General features: G+C 47.8%; 1 protein-coding gene across 8 annotated transcripts in view; it reads left to right on the top strand.

Annotated features, from left to right (window-relative positions):
* The window catches only part of CHD9 (chromodomain helicase DNA binding protein 9), a 3,201,601-nt gene that overhangs the window by 2,388,545 nt on the left and 791,197 nt on the right, over positions 1-21,859 (top strand). For all 8 annotated transcript variants that reach the window (XM_069639531.1, XM_069639523.1, XM_069639522.1 and 5 more), the window contains one exon: positions 11,749-11,838. In XM_069639531.1, the coding sequence (XP_069495632.1) occupies positions 11,749-11,838 (90 nt within the window). The remainder of the gene's footprint in view (positions 1-11,748; positions 11,839-21,859) is intronic.

The following is a 21,859-nucleotide window of genomic DNA, read 5'->3' on the forward strand; positions in this document are numbered from 1 at the left end:
TAGCGGCTGAACATATTCCCGAACGGGATGCTTTCCTTGCCATGGTTCAGGATGGCAAGGATGCCATGTGTGAGACCGTTCAGTCGGGTTTGGACATGGCAGATTGCATCAGCCGGTCCATGGCGGCGAGCACCGTGATACGCAGATTTGCATGGTTGCGGAAGTCGGGGTTTGCTCCTGATGTGCAGGCCCGGCTCCTCAACATGCCCTTTGACGGGGAACATCTTTTTGGCAGCAAGGCTGACGAGAGCTTTGAGAGGTTGCAGACCTCCAAAGCTGTAGCGAAGTCGTTGGGCGCTGCAGTTCGCCAACCTCTGCCTTTTCATCCTAGGGGACAGCAATGGAGGGGCGGTTCCTTTTGTTACTACGCATCCTTTGGTAAAGCGAGAGGAGCTGCCAGTCAAAGGGGCCACCGTAGGAGTGCCAGAGGTGGAAAAGAAGGTACTCGAGATGCCAAGGCCGCTCGGGCTGTTGCCTCTTTGCCCTCAGGCAACGCCGCAGCTGCTTCTGCTCAGTCATGAGGCCATGTCCCATGGTTCGCCGGTTGGGGGAAGGCTGGTGCAGCATCTTGCAGAGTAGCGCGCCATTACTTCAGATGTGTGGGTTCTGGAGATCATAACCCACGGCTACTGTCTTCCTTTCCGGCAGAGGCCTCAAGACAATCCACCGGGGAATCTCTCTTTGAAGAGTCTGGATCCGCTTCTTGCGCAGGAAATTCAATCCCTGCTGGAGAAAGGTGCCATAGAACTGGTGCCTGTAGCGGAGAGGAACAAGGGATGGTATTCCCCTTATTTTTTGATTTAGAAGAAAGACGGGGGATTGAGACCCATCATGGACTTGCGCGGTTTGAACAAACTCCTCAGGAAGGACAAGTTCAAGATGGTTACTCTCTCTCAAGTCCTCCAGGCCCTTCAACTTCAGGACTGGTTGGTGTCTCTCGACCTCATGGACGCTTATTTTCATGTGCCGATACATCCAAAGCACAAGAAGTACCTGAGGTTCGCGGTTGGCGACTCGCACTTTCAGTTTCGGGTCCTCCCGTTCGGATTGACCTCCGCCCAAGGGTCTTCACCAAGCTCATGGTAGTGGTGGCAGCGCACCTCAGGAAAGGGGGGATTCACGTCTACCCCTACCTGGACGATTGGTTGATCAGGGCGCGCTCTCCCAAGCAAGTCCTGGATCATCTGTCAGTCACCTGCCACTCCCTCCACAAGCTGGGCTTCTCCCTCAATTTAACGAAATCCCATTTGACACCAACTCAGAGGCTCCAGTACATCGGAGCTGTGCTCGACACGTCCCTGGGGCAGTGTTTTCCTCCACAGGTGAGGGCTCATCACATTCAGCAGATGGTGCACAAGTTTCAGCTTGCCCAGAGTCTCCCAGCGTTCGAGTTCTTGAGATTGCTCGGCCTCATGGCATCCTGCATTCTTCTGGTGCCAGAGGCCAGGTTGCGGATGAGATCTTTGCAATGGGCACTCAGGCTCCAGTGGTCTCAGTCCTCAGGCAGGTTGTCGGACCCTGTTCAGGTGCCGTCCTCGGTCGCCCAGGACCTTCTGTGGTGGGCCTTCGAAGAAAATCTGATAAAGGGGGCTCCATTTTGGCTACCCTGGCCGGAGGTGACGATCGTGACGGATGCATCCCTCATGGGATGGGGAGCTCATGCCAACGAGTTGACAGTCAGCGGTAGTTGGTCTCCGTCGGAGTCCAGACTCCATATCAATCTGTTGGAGCTGAGGGCCGTCAGGCTCGCCCTGAAGGCTTTTCTGCCGACTGTGCAAGGGAAGAATGTCCTGATCCTGACGGACAACACGGTGGCCATGCACTACCTCAACAAAAAGGGGGGGGGGGCAGGGTCACTTCCTCTGTGCAGGGAGGCGATGCAGCTCTGGTTCTGGGCAATCCAGCAGGAAGTTTTGATCTCGACAGTCCATCTGGCCGGAGATGAAAACGAGACGGCAGACACTCTGAGCAGGCAGACCGTGATCTCACACGAGTGGGAGTTGGCTCAGGAGATTCTCCTGGAGATCTTCACCCTTTGAGGGACCCCTCAAGTGGATCTCTTCGCCTCCAGTGTCAACCGGAAGTGCGAGAGGTTCTGCTCGTGGGAATTTCCTCCAAAAGGAGCCCTAGGAGACGCGTTCATGGTGGAGTCGTCATTCCCACTGCTGTAAGCGTTTCCTCCCGTCTGCGCCGTCCCGCAAGTACTGCAGAGGTTACAGAGGTTCGGTTCCCGGATGATCCTCATTGCTCCGGCGTGGGCCCGGAGGACGTGGTACCTGGACCTTGTCGACTTGTCCATCTGCCCTCCACATCGTCTTCCCTACCGAGACGATCTGCTCTCACGGGAGGGGGGGGTCAGGTTCTCCATCCAGAGGTCAGATCCCTCAATCTTTCCGCTTGGTTTCTGAAAGGTTGAGATATAAGGATTAGGACCTCCCTGAAGACGTGATGGAGGTGTTGCTCTCGGCCAGACGGCCCGCAACAAAGTCCCTGTACCGTTGCCGTAAGTTCTGCGACTGGTGCAGGGTTAAGAATGTGGATCCTTTTGCATGCGACATTCCCATGGTTCTGTCTTTTTTGCTTTCTTTGGCCCACAGGGGCTTGCAAGTGGGTATCGTTAAAGGTTACTTGGCGGCGCTGTCCATATTTAAGCGCTCGTCTGAAGAGTGTTCCTATTTTAAAATTCCTTTAATTTCTCAGTTTCTGATAGGGCTCACTAATGTGTTCCCTCCGTCACCTTTCCAGGTGCCCGGTTGGGATTTGAACCTTGTTCTTAAGTTTCTGATGGGTGCTCTGTTTGAGCCTTTGCATTCATGCCCTTTGAGACTGTTAACTCTTAAAACTGTATTTTTGGTTGCGTTCACTTCCGCTCGCAGAGTGAGTGAGTTACAGGCACTTTCAGTTAAGCCACCCTTCACTGTGTTTCATAAGGACAGGGTTGTCCTTAGAGTTCGTCCTTCCTTTCTTCCGAAGGTGGTGTTGAATTTCATTTAGGCCAGAAGGTTGTTCTTCCGGCGTTTTATCCTCCTCCACATCCTGGTAAGGAAGAGAAGAGGCTCCATAGGCTTGATCCTAGGAGAGCGTTAAGCTTTTATATTTCACGCATGTCCCGGGTCAGAGTGGACGATCAACTCTTCATTGGTTACGCTGGAAAGCGTTTGGGCCAAGCGGTGAGGAAGCAGACTTGATTATTCTGGCTATCTCTGAATGTTACCGCTTGGCGGATAAGGACCCACCGGTCGGCTTGCGGGCCCATTCTACCAGGGGTATGGCTGCCTCTACTGCCCTACAGAGGGGTGTTCCTATTCGTAACATCTGTGATGCAGCCACCTGGGCTTCGGTACATACTTTTGTACGTCACTACGCCCTCGATTCCATCCGTGGGCAGGATCTGGCCTTTGGCAAGGCGGTCCTTTACTCCGCAATTTGATTGGGCATTCTAAATTTCTTTTTTCTAAATTCTTTTCCCGCCTCCTTGCATTGGTACTGCTTTGGGAGTCTGTCATAGATATGGAATATGTCGGAGGACCCAATCCCCTCGAAGAACAAGTTACTCTCTTACCTGGTAACGTTCTTTCGATGGGATGGTCCGACGACATATTCCATATCGCTCCCTCCCTGCCTTCCCCGCTACAGAATTTCTTATGCGATTGCAGCTTACGTTTCCGCAAGGCTTTGTGTGTCAGACTGGCAGAAGACTGGTGCAACACGTTCTGGGGAAAAACTACAACTGAGGCTATGGGCGTCGTGCGTCCTACTTATAACATCCAGTGACGTCGGCTGTCGGAGGAGGTCCTCGAGGGCGGCGTATCAACGTCATCGACGCAGGACACAGACGCCGAAGATTTTCCGAAGCAGCACAGCTGTGGTGATTACTGTCATAGATATGGAATACGTCGTTGGACGACCATCCCATCGAAAGAACGTTACCAGGTAAGAGAGTAACTTGTTCTTTTGATTGTTAGAGGTTACACCAGTCTGTAGTACATCACTTACAGCACATGTAATTCGGACTCCAAGTTTTGTTGTAACAGATAATGCAATGCTTTATGGCATGGAGATCAAAATAATTTTTTAGGACTTTTGGTAGCACGCTGTGTCAGTTGCATGCTTTTTGCCTCTGCTGCTGATTTAAAATGTTCTAAGTGTTTCATGAGCTAGGAGAGGCTTAACGGTCATCTAATGAAAGTGAGGTATTGACACGCACTTCATCTTGCCTGTTCTTTGAGTTGGGCCCAATTCTTTATGGGGCGAATGCAAATTCAAGCACATGCAAAGGCCACATCCTATTGCCAATGCTTTTTTAAACATGAGAGTCGGCGTTTTTAGTATTACAATTTAGTTTTTCATGTTACAAAGAAAATGTCTTTCAATCTGTATTTCCCCCATTAGCAGTAACATTGCACGATTACAGGCACGTTGCACTGGAGGATACATTCTCGATTTTGAAAAGTGAATAACTACACCTTCTAATGGATACCTTCCTACCACAGATTTAACATTTGATGAAATACCACCCATGCAGAATATTGACTTAGAAACGTTTTCAGAAGCCACCAGGGGGTGCACCCCTGCTCTGTACCAAATCTAATACAGCGTGACTGCCAATGGACAGGAGAATTGAGGTGCATAAAGGGAGCTGATTGAGCCCCTGGTCCTTCGTTCTGTTTTTCTGCATACTCAGAGATTAGGTTTCAGAATAGCCACTTGTTATATTATACTGCAACATCATGGGAGTATAAATGACATAAATGGATCTGATCCACACAGTTGCTGTTCCTGGGTCTACCTGACAAGAAGGAAGCTTGCAGTTCAAGTCAGCACATGCACCCCAAGGCCACCCTATGACCAAGTTTCTTATCGCCATACAAACAACGGGGGGAAAGGCACAACAGTGCTTTTTCCCCCCCACTGCATCTCCATCTCCTGGTGTGCTTTGTGAAGTGTCTTTGGATATGGCTCCATGCTCTGCAGTGAAGGCAAAGGACAAGAAGAGGAGGGAAAGTTCCTACTCCCATAGGAAGTCTTCCTCATTGAAACTCAATTTCTCCTTCTATTCCTGCAAGAGCGATCTCCATCCCCAGAGTTGCCTTGGTGTTCAGAGGAATCTATGCCTACTTTGGTACCAGCTAGAGAAATACCGTTTTCTTCGGTCCCCTGTCTGATAAATTGGAACATTGTTGGAGCTCTGCCTACGGGTCTGCGATTCTACCCGTGCCTCTAGTACCCTTGGCCCCAGTTCCTTCGATGAACTGCGGTGCCCTCCCTACCCCCTCCCCCCCAACTGAATGCCTTTGTGCTTAATCCCAGGTGGGTCCCACATCCCTTTACAGACCACACTAACCTCTAGGGTTTCTTGACCTGCCTTTGAGGAAGAGGCCCTTAAGAAAATCTAATTTTGCGATCGGGAAACTCTCCATCCCCTTTGCCTTCGATGGCTTGGGTCCGGGGACCTTTACCCTAATCAGTAACCTGGTATGAAAGACCTAGCAGTACATTTTGGTGGTGCCAGTGGGCTTGATACTTTCTGTGAAATTGAGTTTGTAGTGAGGTGAGCCCCTTCTGTGAATGATTATACTCGATTCTACTGGACGTTGGCTATGGCTGCAGGGGTTCTTTGCCTCTATGGCAGAGTGTTGTGTTCATACTTTGACTAACATTCTGGAGCACGTACTCTTTTATTTGAACTTTTTGAATCATTCTTGCCTCTTTGGGATAAGCTTTCCTCTATCCTGGCAGTATACAAGAAGTTGGTAAGTAAGCACATTACAGCTCCCTGTGATTAGTTTTCTGTCCATACACCTGATCCCGGGATTATTTGGTGTACTGGTCTTCAGTGCTGGCTTTCTTCCTGCTGCCTCTGCAAGCTGTCCTCCAGCTAGATATTCAGTAAAATTACATGTTTTATCCATCAAATGTGCTTCCCTCAGACAACTTGCTGCTAAGGACAATCAATGCCAAATTTGATCTGGTTTGTATGCTGAATCCAGGGAATGTGTCCCTCTTCCCAAGGGGGAGCCACTTTAGGACTAGGGAGGTGAGCCTGCTAAGCTTAACACCCCTAGTGGACAGGGAAAGTGGGATCTCACTTGGGGTGACGCCCACCCCCTTAAAGGATAGGCAGTCTCTGAAGAAGGACGTGTGTTTCCCTCCCTTGTCTCAGGAAGCTAATATCTTAGTTGGCTATATGGGATTGCAAGAGACATCCGTGTAAGTAATTACCTAAATTAGTGGTAGCTGTGCTTTCTGACCCTTTACTATTTGCATTCTTTGCTTGAAGCGCAGGACCAATGTATTATCCCATCTCGTTGCAGGGAGGAACATAAAGGCCTCATGAGACCAACACAATAGAGAGCAGTGTTGACCGAGGAGAGACGGGCAAGCCTGTGGAGTAACACAAGAGGAGAGAATATCCCCCTTTTAGTGAAAGCCAGGAAACCGTGCCATGCACACAGAGTGGAGGAGCAGAAAAGCCTGCGGAGGGCTGCTGCCTTCTACGAGGCTGAGCGCCAGATAAGCTCAGGCCTGTCAAATGAAAGACACAACCTCATGTAAAGTGGTCGACCGGCACCCGCTGTAACTGGAGCTGAAGTCCTGTTGAGCCTCGATGGGAAGAAACAACGCAATCAAATGAACAATAAAGACCAGAGGGAAACTGGAGTCACTGTTGTGCACTGGCCAAGAAGACCTCATGCCCCCAGGAATGTCACCACAGTGAACAAGGTACTTGGTGCATCCAGAGAACCGGGAGGAGGGCCTGCGTAATTCGAAATGGCTCTGAGACAACGGACGAGAGACGCTGAGAGGCCGGCATGTGAGACGAGAGGTCGAAGGGCCCTGGAGTAGGGAGCTCGGGGGGTGGTGTCACTATGTGAGAACCGTGGTGGGAAGCCGGCCTGTGCAACAACGCTGACACCACCATTGGGAGAAAGCAACTCCCGAACAGATCTGATGTGGAGCTGACCGCATATGAAGCTGATGATGTAGAGTGAACCGTGCAGCAGCCAAGAAGCAGAGGAAGAAAGAAAATGCCTTTGGTACATGATACCAGAGAAGTTACCTGCAGTGCAGATGCTAATAAGGGGAACGGGCCTACCAGAACATCTAGAAGGAGTTATTATAAATGGAGAGAAACTCGTTCTTGTACCCATGAGAGAAGGGTGGGCAAAAAGTTGATAAGTCAAAACCGTGTCCGCAAGATACAGAGAAATATAAAAAGCACAGAAAGGGAGAGAAACTGGAACTCTATTACAGTGGGAAAAGGGAAAGATTACCCAATACCCAATAAATAAGCAGAAGGATATACCAGAGAGAGACATTTGGAAACTAAGACCCAGTGGGGGTCACATGGATAAATCATACATATAGAAGAACACTTTGGGAATAGGTGAATGATGAGTATTTGAGAATCAATCACCAATCAAGAGAAAAAGATGCTATACCCAAAAACCTAGGGATGTAATCTCACGAGCACCAATAGACCACCTAAGAAAGGGGACAGAGAAACAGGCAACACCCTGGGGGAGTTGCAGAAATTAATTCAACAAGTTACAAGAATTTATTTACGTATGCTCTACTAATTAGAACATTAACATCAAGAATGCATCTGGGCCAAGACACAGCATTCAGGAGAAGGGAGTCATTCTCCTGGCCTTAGTTGATTATTATAGTGGTAGGGTCAGCAAGGTTAGATTTGGACAGTGGACTGATTTATTTGCACTATTACTCACGGCCGATGAGCACCTTAGTAAAGTAGGCAGGAAACACCTCATAATGATAGGGAAAGATAGGCCTTACTCTATTCTTTAATAAAACACATGGTAAAATGTCCTTAGAGTGTCCACATCCATCTTCTGGCCCGCCACAGCTCCCTAACCCCTAGCCCCAGAAATGGGGACAGGAAAAAGTTAATTCCTGACTGCTCAGTTTATTTTTGCCCAAAGACTATTTAAAGATGGTAACCTTGGCATAGATTATATAGGCATTTGAAACATTTTCCCTGTATCTGCTTGATGTATAATTTCATGTCCCTATCTACCTGTTTGATTTACTCCTGATTTGCAGTTCAAGGTCCATCTCTGTAGGTTTCTTGTTGTGACAAGGGCGCACATCTGTGCAGGGGGATTTTCCCGAAGTTGATTGACAGCCTGTCTGCATAGGAAACCTGTTTACGTCCTTCTGTATTTGGATTATTGGCTCCAAAAGACTTAGCCGTCGGGCCTGGTATTGGATCATATTTAACTGGACATGCCAACTCTTCCACGGTCTTTGGCTGTCTCTGAATCTTAGGAAGGCTTTCATGGTGCCTTCACAGCTGCTCTAGTTTATTTGTGCATCCCTGCACATGTGTGTGCTTGACCTTTGCTCCTTTAGAAAGAGTTTTGAACATTTGCCAGGTGATTTTTTTCCTTTCATGGGTCAGGCCTTGTCCCAGCAGATTTGTTTGTCCAGCTGGTGGGGTTGATGGCCTTTTCCATCTTCTTGGTATCAGAAGCATGCCTCCGAATGAGACCTCAAGGACTGCTTCATTGGTCCCCATTTTGGGGTAGTTGGAATGAGCAACTTAGGGTTTTTGCCAGAGTGGCCATTGCCCCACCTTCTACTTCGGAAGTCTGTCTGTACGGCAACCACAGCCCAAAGAAAATGTGTTGATGGGTCCACTCACCAGCAGGATATTTTGGTGAGTGTTCTCTGATGACACAAGGACTGGGCAGCTTAAATCAACCTCTTGGAGTTGCAAGCCATAGTCTTTCACCGGCCCATTTGGGAAATATTCATCCATATGTTAATGATAATTAAGTTCCTACGCATCTCAAGAGGGGCAATATGGGCTCACTAAGCTTTACAGGGTAGCAATGCTGGTGTGGCTCTCTGCTCTGGAGAGAAATGTGTCTTTCTCTCATCTGGCTGGTAAGGAGAATTTGAGAACGGATCGGCTCAGCTATCAGGTGGCAGTGTACCTTGGGTGGGAACTACTATGAAAGGATCAAGCAAACACACAAAAGACAGTTGTTAAGGTCAGCTTGTTTATCAAATGTGTCAGAATGCGTGTGGTTAGGCCTACGGTTTCTAGGGACAACAAATTGCAAATAATAAAGATCACCTTCATACAAGTGTCAGGAAGGTTTAACTCAAGGTTTCTAGGGGTCCTAGCTGTGGGAGTACTTGTATTCCCCCAGGATTCCCTATCTAAAGGTCTCAACAATCCTCTCCCTATGATACAGCGCCTGGTTCATGACTGGAACTTAGTCTATGGTGTGGGCACCCAGGTTGTTTCTTGGTAATCATTCAGTCTCAAGGATATAACTCCCAGTGCGCTTCTTGTCTTGACTCCTACCAGCAACTAGTTCTTGCACCTTCCTTACAGTGCACGTCAGGCATAGATATATTCACCCTCCAGATCTGCGGTCAGTAGCAATATCTTAGAACACAATCCTACCAAAACGTTTTTCTTCCCTTTTGTTTTGGGTTTTTGCCAGACTGATATTCCAAAGGTTATGCTCAGGGCCAGCATGCTAGTCTGTTCTGAGCCACCATGTGAGATATAGCCCTCAGCTGGCTCTTTGGTTTCTCTCTCCCTCCTAATCAGGTCTTACCCAGAGTCTGAGAGATTGTCCTCTGTAGTCTCTCTCTATGCCCTCTCCTCCTCTCTTTCTTCTGCTCATTTACTCTCTCTCTCTTCCAAATCTGGTCTTACCCAGTATCTGTGAAATAGTCCTCTGAAGGCTCCTAGAACTTCCTGTGGCTTCTTCTCTTTTCCTTCTGCCCTTAAGCCTGTTGCTTGATCCATGACACTAACTGCCGACCACTGAGCTTTTTTTATTATAGTGGTCTTTATTAGTCTGGTTATTCAGTGAAGTGTTGAGTTCATTATTTCACTATGTTTTCCTTCTCCCGGGTCTGGATGAGTTATGACTCTTGTCTTTGCTCTTTCATAGATGTGTTCCCTTTCCTTTTAAGGGTTACCAAATGCGGTTGCTTAGTAGCTATCCCTAATCCCAATTTGGGAAAGCTCACTGTGTTCAGGTGTATGGGCTCTGGGAGAAAAGTGGGCTATTAAATGTGACTTTACCACACAACTGTCAGATGCTGGAGTAGATTTTATCGGGGTGGAAATTTCCACAGTTGAACCTTTTACTGCCATTCTGAAAAGCAATTGCAACTCTTTTGGTCTTCCCAAAAAGTAGGCTTTGAGGGAAGGTCTACTTGGTAGGACGTTTGGCTGGGTGCTTAGTTGGAAAGTTCAGTGCCAGAGCCTTTGTGCATTGTTTTTGATAGTTGTGATACCAGCACTGAGAACTCCCAGAGGAGTTTATCTAAGTTATGATGTCTGCTTGAAAGCATGCTATAAAATCCCTCATGGAGGAGGAAATGTTTTCTTTTACCTGCCATGAAAAGGGTATTGACTTGTTGGGTTTCCCCAAGGTTCCTTTTTTATATTTTTTCTCTGGCTAAATGTGGCCTCAATGTAGGCCAATTGGAAGGTTACACCACTGTGTTTTTTTGTACAAAAGGGTGTCCAAACAAGGCTTCTATTGTACCATTCCTGTTTTTATGCATGTTTTGACGAGTTTGATGAATGTTTTTCCACCTAATGCCTATGTTGTCCCATCTTGGGATTTAAGTTTAGAGTTGACTTTCCTAGTACTGGTTCTGTTTAAGCTACTCTGTTTCATTGCTTTTGCTCCTGCTGAAGATGATCTTTTTGCAGCCATTACATTGGCCAGGTGCTTGAGTGAGCTTCTGGTTGTGGTGTGTGCCTTTCTATTTTGTTTTTCAAAGGAAAAGGCTATACCGAAGGTTCAGGCCTCATTCTTGCCTGAATTTGTGACTACTACGGAAGATTCCTCTTTCAGTGTTCTTTTGGCCACCTCATCTTTCCATGTTGGAGGAACTTTTTAACCATCTGGATCTCAACTGCTTTCTCTTCCGGGCTAAGGATTTCCCTGTAGCAGTCTAACTATTCATGGGTTTTGCCTGGTGTGGTAAGGGCAGAACTGTTAACAAGCGCATTCAATTGCCCTTTCTTATTAGTAGGTGCTGTGGTCTAGTGGGCAGCAAGTGCCAATTGGTCTTCATGCACATCATAAAAGGAACAAGCAGCTAACTCAGATTTTCAGCGCAGTGTCCCGTTCTGTACATTGGTCAGGTGGCTTTGTGAATTTAAGCATTTTTTCCATTGATTCCATGGCAGGGAGTGATGCCCATTTTGTTTACTATGTGCTCCCATGCATGGTTCTATCCTGCATGTTCTGGTTAATCGCTTTCCTCTGGCTTTTCGTGTGTGAAATGTTTTGGGAGTCTCATTAGATGAGATGTGTGGGAAAGGTATCCTTTATAAGAACAAGTTACTTACCTTGTGTGATATTCTTTCCATTAGATTTTCACACCACAGATGAATAGGCAACCCTCTTATCCTAGCATACCCGGTGGCAGTCCTGCCTACCCTTTGCTACTGAGAGTGGGGAAGATCGATGGATTTGAGGTCATTGAACTTGTGTCTCTTTTTATATACCGCTGATGTCATGCCAGACATCATTGGCACCAATGATAGTGTTTTGGAGATGGTGCCCAGTAGTGTCGTTAAAATGTTTCCAAATCAGTCTTGTTCCTCTGGGGTTTTTCATCAGATGGCGAATATGTGAAAGGAAGATTGCATCCATCAGAAAATGCATTAATGAAGGTAAGTAATTCACTGCTCTGTATTATTGAACAGATGGTGAATAATTGTGTTTTTGCCTGTTTTAGGGTGCTGCTGAGAGTGCGAATGCTCTATTATTTAAAGCAGGAAGTCATTGGCAATCATTACCAAAAAGTATTTGATGGAGTAGATTTAAGGTAAGTGACTATTTTCTTTCAAATTACATTTTGTGAAACAGAATAATATGTTGATGCTATGTGTAACTTTCCATATTACTTAATCTTTTTACTCCATGCATATGGAATGTCATCCCAACTGGTAGGCAAAATTATATGCAGTACCCTTTGGGAACACCACACACAATTAAGACTACAAGTGACAGTACAATTTCACCTTTGGTACAAGCCTGTACTAAACAGTTAATGTGGTAGCAGTGGCTGAGCAGCCAGACTTATCTCAAGGGTAAGTGAGCAGTATCAAATAGTTACACAAAGGACAGCAATTACTATGATTCAGGCAAACACTGACTCAAGGTTTTCAAGTAAAAGAATATACATTTATTTTACTCTTCAGTTGTATAACATTTCACTATTATGAGCTGTCTTAAAATCCTCACTCTTAATACACCACACAACTCCCAATAAGTTCCAGACAAGTTAAGCTCACAAAATGAAGTGGGAGCAAAATGGTACTCCAGCAATTTAAAAGGGAGGGAAAGACAAGGTTAACAGAAATTGAACCACACCAACAGGTATGTATTCAGGGCAATTGGACAAGAAGAACTACAGTGATAGAATCAGGTAGAAAAGGCTTAGGGCCAAAGTCAATAGGACAATAGTCTTTTGCTCAAGATCACAGAGTTCAGGGTAGTTCGCAGTAAAGTTCGTGCCAAGGATTCCGGACGACGTTGGTTGGTAGAAAAGTTAGTTCAAAGAGGAGAGAAGGACAAGCCCTCGGTTTGGAGAAAGATTTCAAACACTTTCACTGAGGCTGAACGAAACGAACAACTGGATTTGCACAGTACCTTAAAACGGAGAGGGAGCTGAGGCAGACGTTCCTGGTAGTTCCTGCAGACTCACAGTTCCTGAAGCGACTGTCGGACTGATCAGAAGTAGGAAGACTGCAGGGTCCTGCACTACCCAGGGAAGAGATCAGCAGCCGAGCAAAGCAACAAATAAAAGGTGCGCTCCTTAAAACCGAAGCAGGTTCCGACCTTCCTGGCTTCCGGCCCACTGTAGCTCTGTACAGCGGATTCGACCAGAGGAGGTGCCGTGGCTTGCAGTTTGGGTGAACTGGTTGGTCCCACCAGCTCAAGGGAAGAAGTTTCCTGGGGGATCTTCTCTGTCGTCGGATTCTGAAGATTCGGACCTGCAGCAGGGCTTCACCGGGCGGTTCAGTCGTTGTAGGGGTCCTCTTCCATCAGCTCCTCGTTGGTTCTTTCGTTCCAGTGGCGACTCTGCTCTTCCAGTCCCAGAGACCTGCTTTTTAGGCAGTTTTCCCCCATTCATACAGCCTGCCTGTCAATCACACAGCAGGGTGGCTGTCCTGGCAAGGACAGTCACCCATCCAATCAAACAGGAGTGCGACTTGGGTTACCAAGCGAACCCATGGCAGGGGTCCTAAAACCCCTCCCTCACATCCTGCCTACCCAGACTTTCAGGCGCCTTAAGGAGGGCTTCTATGCAGAAGCCTGCGAAAAGACGGCGAACAAAGGGACCACACCTGGTTTGGCGCGCAGAGTAAACCACGAGAAAGACATTTAAAAAAGAAATGGCGAATAAACCCAGCCAGAACCGTAATAAAATATATATGGTCAAGCAGGTTTATGTTTGAGGGTAATATAATAGCCTAAAACAATACCATGGCTATTTAAGATAACGGCTGTATAAAAGATAGGGTAGATACCACTGCCACCAGCCAAGTCTTTGTGTAAAAGGAGCGATACAGTGCTCCAAGAAACACGGGCAAAAGAGATAAGAATTAACCCTTTCCAATACTCCATGTTAAGATGGGGTGTACTGGGTCTGTGGTTAAAGTGACTAAATAAAGTTAATGGCAACTTTATCTTTTCTGGGGGACAGTATTCAGCCCCAGAAAAATGGAGTCAGGGGAAAGTCTAAAGGACAACCCTGTGTCACTGCACTGAAGGTGCTGTGTAAGACACATGAAAAATATGGTGCCATGGAGTAGGTGAGGCTCCAGTGCCCAAGATCGCACAAAAAGTAGAAACACACACAGAAGAACACATGTAAGAGTGGGAGAAAAGGTTCACACTCTTTCCAGGTGAAAAAAATAAACCCTAGAAATCCAGCAAAGCTGCCGAGGGACTCAGTAGGTGAGGGAAATTAGCCATTTATGAGAATTCTCCCTAACACCAACATAGAAACTACCAGAACAATATTTGCATAGAAAAACCTCTTAAAATTAAAAGCATAGCCAAAGGACATATGTAGAGACCCTGGACACCCTACTCCACCTACTGGCGCTGCTTCTTTTATCTTACAGAGGAATTGGGTGTAGCTTTTGTAGTTAGCTAGAGCTTGTTGGTTACCTTATCATCTCTTGGCCTTTATTTATTTATTTATCCTGTGACTCTTGCTCAAGGCTTTTCCGCATGCATATCATGCATGTATTGATTGTAGATGCCTGATTCCCATTCACCCTGCTTAGACTATTTAGGCTTGGGTTGCTGTTGCAAATTGTGTGTGGCCTCTGACACACATAGTTTAAGGTTGTTGGTTGAATGTCTCCATCATTTGAAGGATCATTTATGAAGGCCTTCTTCAGGAAGCTTGAAAATTGTGTTTTGTTCAAAGAAGTTAAGTTCACCACACCTTTTTTATCTAATTCTCCAGCATGGGGTCTGGCATGGATTCACATGCTCATGAATATTCCCCGTCAGGCTGAGAATCCTCAGTAAACGAAAAAACAGTTTCACTTTCAATAACAAACTGTATTTCTCCTTTAAACCAATCACTGTCCTCTGGGCCATACTGTCTCCATTCAATGACAGCCCTCTCCCTAAGCCCTTCCTCTGGCAGCCATCTTGAGATTTTTACTGCACGCTTGGGAGTCCTCGAGTTTTCTCTGCAAGCTACTTCTATGTTTTTTTGTCTTTTCGACTGAAATAGTTTCTATTTTTGTTCTGAAAGAGCCTGTATGATCACTTCTCCATCTGCTGATAGCAGGGATCCGTTGTCTGTGAATTTCAGCGCCACTCAAGGGCTAAGATCGTCCAAGGTTCGAGAAGGCCATCGGGCCTACTTGGCGCCCTCCGACCGTGACGGAGGAGGAGAAGGAAGGAAGGTCCCTCTTCAGGTCCTGCACCAAGTGTGGGCTTTGGAATGTGTTTTGTTGAAGACAAGCACCTGCAATGCCGCTACTGTGTGAGGAACTCATGGTGGCAACAGTAAAGACGACACAAGTGATCACAGTTCACAGGTGTTTATTAAACTGTTAATGCAGGGTGGAAAAACGCCTAAACTAAACCTAAATCTAAGATGGGAGCAAGCGTCAACCATCAAATAAATAAGGCAGTCCCAGGGCGTAGTGTCAAAATAAAAGCGCCTATACTAAAAAAAAAAAAACTATTGCCAATTTCTTATGCTAAATACAAAAGAGTGTGGGATAGGGTATTCAAAATAAAGAAGAAAAGTGTTCACAAATTCACAAAGTCAGGATGTGATGGCCTCGAGGTCTTACCTGCCTGGGCGTAAAACATGGGTGGGACAGGGGGGACAAATCCCCCCCCCACAATTTTAAGTGGGGGGGATGTAATGTCATTTATCCCCCCCAGAATATGTCTTTGGTGTGTCGTGCAGGGATCTGTTTTTGCAGTGGGGGGAGAGGCTGCTTACTATGTAAGCTGCCCTCTCTCCCCTGGACCCCAAAGCACGGGGGCAATACCCTTGGGGCAGATGGGTGATCATCTGCCCCCAGTGAAGCGCGCAAACAAAAAAAAAGAATATTTCTTTAAAAACGTAGTTTTGGGTTGGGTGGGTGTGGGTGGGACCACTAGCCAACAGGGATTTTTGCAGGGGGGGTTGGCCCTCTCCCCCTCACCCTAAGTGGATGGGCGTCACCTTATGTAGCCCTCCCTGGGGGCAGATTTCTGCCCCTTTTAATTCTCCAAATGCAGATTGTGCACAGGAATATGTAACACCTGTGTTTCAGCACCTGGCTTAATCTTCCGGTGGGATAATAGGCAGAGAGAATGCATTCAGCTTCCGATTCAACACAGCATTTTCCAGGTCAATTGGTTCCGAAAAAGTGGTGGAAAACACTATTACTGTCACTTTTTCTAATTGGCCAGATTTTCGTGCATTTTCTGGGTGGAGTTCGGGAGCCAAGTGGACACACCAGGACCCCCTGTATTTCCCGCTCCACCAGACAAATGCGACCTTACAGATTCTCATGCTGGAAATAAGGAAAGGGATTCCTCTGGGATCTGCTTGGAAATGAAACCTGGTAAAAGCGGGCGGAGTCCAGAGGAAGCTATTGTCAATTCCGCCAGCAATCGCTAATTGCGCAAGGTATTTACACTCTTCCAAAGTGGAAAAGCAATGTGATTTCACCTGCCTTTTAAGCTAAAATCTTCCATTTTGTGGCGAAAAACTAAAAACGTGCGCCAATGGAAGTGGTCCACTCCATGCAGTTTACATTGCGCCTTGATGCTTGGGGGTTTTGCGTAATGCTACATGTAATAAATAAATAAATACATTTAACATTGACCCCTGATAAATGCCAATTCGTGATCGGAATGAGTGAGCATGGCATTTCGCTGGTAAGAGGGTGTTCTGTGCTTCTTGAGTGCGTTGGCTAATGCCCTTAATTGCCATCTCGCGTTAAGCATGTGCTTAAACCCATCAATGTGGATTGCGCAATAATAAGTCGACGGAGGTATTTCAAATGGCCAATTTCGCTCTTTGGGTGACATTGTCAAAGTGGGAGAATGTTGCCCAGCATGTGCCACTTTTTCTGCGGAGTGAATTGTGCCCACCCCGAGGAAGAAGTGTGAAAAACCCACAAGGGCACTGTGCCCTGCTCTTTCTGTGTCTCTCTTCCCCACAGGGCGACAGATGCCGACACAGACATGGGTAAGTCTCAGGTGGCAAGCCTGTACCCTAGTTGATGTGGCAAAGGATTCCAGACTTCTGAGGCTGATAACATTAGTAGCATTGAGTTACATGCCACCTGACAGGTATGTGTGATAAAGTTGCAAAGCAGAGCTGTTAGTGGGCTAACGCAGGAGGCAATGCCTACCCACCCTCAAAGGGTACGTACAACCAAAAGTAATAGGCCCCTGCCCCCATCATGGCTGTAGGGGCCAGGCTCCAAACCAAGGCAGGAATGCCCTCCAATCATCCATGCCCACGAGTAGGGTACCCCTCCTGCTCCAAGAACCCTGTTGAGCAACCTCTGTGCTTTCCAGGTGATACTAATGTTATTTAAAGGCAGAAGTCTAAAAGGTAATCGCTTAATTGCAGCTGGAAATTAGCTCCCGGTGTGATCAAAATGTCTTAACCAAGTGTGACATCATCCCCTTAATTTATAAGCAGTATGTGTGTTCTTGCGTTTCTTCATCCACTGAATTACTGTTAGAAACAAAGGCAAGAGTTGTGTCTCTTGTGTAGGCATTAGGAAGGCAGTTGCCAGCCTCTGGCATAATATGCCCGTGTCCTTCCAATATTGGCTAGCTGTTGCCCTCTCATGGCCAGGTAGAACCATCATGGCAGTGACTGGCAAATGCCTTTCCTCTGCAGACAAAAAAGCGGAAATAAGGGGCCAATTCAAGACACGGAACAAATGGAAGATAAGACAGACTGCAGCTGCCATTGCTGTGTTAGGGAGAATATGTTGAGTGTTCAAGCAAGGAGGTATGTATTAAGCAAGCAAGCAGTGAGACAAGGGAGAGGCAAAGAAAGACCAGAGGGGCTCTTTGAATAATGTAACAGGGCAGAGGACCCATGCTCTGCCATCCTAGTAACATATGAGATAATGAAATAGATCAGGCTTTGCAGCAAATGTTAAACGAGAAAGGAACAGAGTCCAGCTCTGCATTCAGAATAACAAAGGCAAAGAAAGGCTAGGCTCTGAAGCCAGCATGACATGGAATAAGAGGGACCAGGCTCATCGTGAGAGGCGGGCCCGGCCCTCGCAGGGGCGCTAGAGGGGCAGCCCACATAGCGGGCTGCCCCTCTGGCCACCCCCTGGGTCCACATACACCCCACCTACTAGGCATCCCCCGGGTCCGACACATCCGGCCGTGGACCTGGGGAGTGCTTATAAGGGGGTGGGCTTGCAATCGCTCATCCTCTTTGTTTGCTGTACCCCCCCACACCCCCGGAGGACAGTCAAAGCAGCAACATCACACACCTGGTCCCTCTACTCCCATAACAGGGCTTACTCAGAGGTACAAACAAGATTTCCTCTTTCTTTGAAACCCCCATCTTTCCATTCCAAGAGACACACATGCCTCCTTGCCCCACACAAAAAAGTTGCAACTTGCAGTTGGTAGAAAAGGCTTCAACTCCTTTATTTGGCAGGAGTCCACTTAAAGGTGATCTGCCTCTTAACGAGCTGGCGTCCTAGATGTGGCCGACTAGAAGTAATTGTTATTTCCTCTCTCTTACCATGAGCTCATAGTCAGATGAAAAATCCAGAAATGTAACATACAAAGACATGTTCTTTGCTGCTGCATCCTTTAATTTTCTTCTGTTTTCTTTTCTTCTTTCCTCTTGTTTTATATAGTGATATTTGTAATTTAATACGTACTGCTATTTCAATTCTAATCTTGTATAAAGTCGAGTTCTTTGACTAAAACACAATAAATAAATGAAGCAAAGTCTCCAAGATGTCCCCTGTGCCCCCCACTTTTGATGTGTCTCCTACGGCCCTGCTTACCTGTGTTTTTATCACGGGACAAGGTGGGACTTTGGAGCACAGCACACACTCGAGCCTTTCCAGCACAAGTCGACAGTTCTGTTTCGCTATCAGGTTTTCAAGGGCCAAGTCTCTTTGCATTTTAAAAGTCTCTTGCCTTCGAGGGCCTGATGTCTCAGTAAAACAAAATAAAAGTTTGTTCCAAATGTACGTTGGGTGATGGCTCACCCATGGGGCCCCCTTTTCTGGGCTCAGACCCCCCTCGCAAGTCGAGTTCAACAACTTTATCCAAAACAGTTCTTTTCTCAATAAGCTTTGGGTGGTGACTTTCCACCCCTTGATCTCCCTCGGTCAGGCTCGGACCTCAAATGCAATGCTACTTACTTGCACAAATCCTCACCAACAATTCCTCATGGGCCTTTTAAACTTTGCCCCTTTCCATTAGCATCCCTCGGCCGGGTTCACTCTTGCTAATCTCCACGAAGCACAGTTCATGTGCTATTTTTCAACATGCAGAATTCACTTCCCTTAGCTTTCGCTACAGTTCTTAGGTCAAAAGCTTTTGACTGTATGGGGATTTTGCTTGACCTCCTGTATGACCACTTTGACCTATCTTGGCGACTCTCCTACGTCCTTCTGGTATCTGTAGTTTTACTCAATAGGGGATTGACTAGAGTCTCTCTAGTTAGCACCCAGGTGGTGCCGGTTACCCCTGCAGCTGATTTTCCCTTTTACAATTGACAGTTCTTTGAACTTTCTTCAAATGTCCACTTTGCGACTTTCATTCAGCACAGTTTGGTTCTTATCGCCTTTCCTTTAGACTCACCGGCTGTGATGAACCGCTTGGCTTTCATTGTAACTAGAGTCAATGCCGTTACCACGTTAGCAGGAGTTTCCCTCGCTCCTGCTTATCCGCGTAGGCACGCTCTGTGTACCGTCGGCATGTATTGCAACACACTTGGGCTATTGTTCTCGGTCTAACAATTCCTTCTGCAGAGGTTTCGCGGGTCTGCATCGAAAAAAGGGCAAGGTCGTGTGTCTCCTTGTTAGTCTCTCGATATTTGCTGCCTTTCTCCTCCTCTTGAACTGCCGGGCCTGGATAGCTGTCTCGTTGTGCGGTCTGTGTTGCTCGTACTGTGCTATTTTGCTCCACCTTTTATCCCTGTGGGGATTGGAAAGGGCCGTCGGGTGTTTGTGATTTTGGTCAATTGCCTGCTTTTGCCTGACCCTGGTATTGGGACACGTCAGGTAAACTGCTATGGTGTTAGTCTGTTGTCTTCTGTGTTGTAAGAAAGTGTTTGTGTAAGAAAAGGGGGCGAGGGCCGGCAGTGTTTTTGAATGTCCTACCGAAGAGGGCAGAGAAAGGGTGTGCAAAGAAGGGGGATACCGCGTCTCACCCATCAGTGTCCCACTCCCCAAGGACCCACTCCCCCCACACCCCATCCAGGTGAGCCTCTCGCGCTGTTCCACTCCCAGGAACTGGATCCAAAAGCGCTGGCCGTGTCCTGGCCACCTGGATGACAGAACCCCAGGGACTAGACAGGGAGACAACTTCAAATTTTTCACAACTGCCTACATCCAGACCACAAGGAAGGAGAGTGCGAGATATGCCTCGGTTTCTCCAAGAAGACGACGAAGAATAGGCACAGTAGACTGGTGGCTTGGCTGAACGCCAAGGCCTCTGCCCCATGCTCCGAGCAGGGTCATGCCTCACCCAGGACCGGCCAGTACGAGGAGCAGTCTCCAAAGTCCTTTGAGCGTGCCTCATCCGATGGGGCCCAAGATAAGGCCAAGAACCGCAAGTCTGTGTCCACCGGGTTTGCCGCGGAAATGGGTCACACTGTGGACAGTGTGCGATCGACATCAATCTCCGCCTCCATTGCCAGTCGGCAATCAAGCTCCTCCTCGAAAAGGAAATAGTTCAACTCGGCTAAACTGCGGGAGAAGCCAGATAAGCTGCAGGCGGAGGAGAAGAAGGCCGAACTACCCAAGAAGGCCCAATCGGCACAGGATAAAACTTTGTCGGCAATTGAGTTGGTGGTGGCTGCTCTCACAGTGATTAAGGGGGCTGACCCTGTGAAGGTATCCCAACAGCGCCAAAGGCATCCCTGCCCCTGAGCCACGATACCGAGCAGTGGCTTTGGCAAAGTCTGCTGGCACGCTGGAAAATAGCACACTGTCTCAGAACCTAGTTCCATGCCCTCAGTGTGACAAAAGGTGGGGGGGGAGGGCAAGGAGGCCCGGGATCAGTCCCAGGCCGTGGCCAAACCATGGACATTTCATTCATGGATGGCGAGAACCTGGAGTCCTAACACACTGTCCACGAGGACATGGGAGGGGGGAGGACGGCACAGGGGCTAGTTTTCTGATCACGCCAGCTCAGCCGAGGGATGTGTCTCTGGACATCCTGTCGACCCTCCACACCTTGGTGTCAGAGATATAGAAGAGGATGCCACAGGGCCCGGTTCCAATGGTCCACCAGGCTCCAGATCAGCCGCCAGCGAAGAAGAGGAAGCGTCATCCGACTCCCCCATTTCAGCCTCCACATACGCATCGAGCTCCCTCTTCCCCAGCGAACTCAGACACGGCGACGGATACAGCCACAACATTGATATCATTGCAACAGGCCGTGGGTCTCCACAGGTTAGGGCATCCCCACTTGTTGAGGTTGGGTCTTTCCATTCCATGATCTCCAGAGCCTCCAAGCTATTCCAGCATGTGCCTGAAGAAACAGGATGGAAGATTTCTTTTACCAGAGATGCAAGGCCAAGAGAAAGACAATCATGGCTGTGCCCCTTCTGGACGACATGTGGGAGGAGGGTCTGGCCCTCTTGAAGAACCCTTGCACAGCTCCGGCCAAACGGGTTAGGCTGGAGAAGAAGTACCGAGTGCGAATCCGCACCCAAGTGCCTGAGGTCGCAACCATCGCCGGATTCGGTGGCCGCGAGGAAACGGTTGGCTAACCCGTCCTCGTCTTCAGTCCCTCCGACAGCGAAGTGAATAAGATGGACGCCATGGGAAGGAAGGTGATTTACACCGCAGCACCCATCATCAAGGCGGCCAACGTACTGGCGATCCTAGCCGGGTACGACAGGGAGCTGTGGTACAAGCCGGGTTCGATTTTTGGAGTTCCAACCGACGATAAGAAGATGGAGGCACTCGCTCTCTTCCAGGAAGGGGAGATAGCGTCGGATCATGCCATCGCAGTGGCGCTGGACGTTGCCGACACAGGGTTCCGGCAGATGGGGAACGGTAACTGCCTTTGTCGCCAAGTCTGGATGAAGGCCAAGAATTTCCGCCAGGAGGTCCAAGCGGAGGTACTGGACATGTATTTCG

This window comes from Ambystoma mexicanum, chromosome 1q (assembly GCF_040938575.1).
Source record: "Ambystoma mexicanum isolate Mex_15411 chromosome 1q, UKY_AmexF1_1, whole genome shotgun sequence".
In the NCBI taxonomy this organism is placed as follows: domain Eukaryota; kingdom Metazoa; phylum Chordata; class Amphibia; order Caudata; family Ambystomatidae; genus Ambystoma; species Ambystoma mexicanum.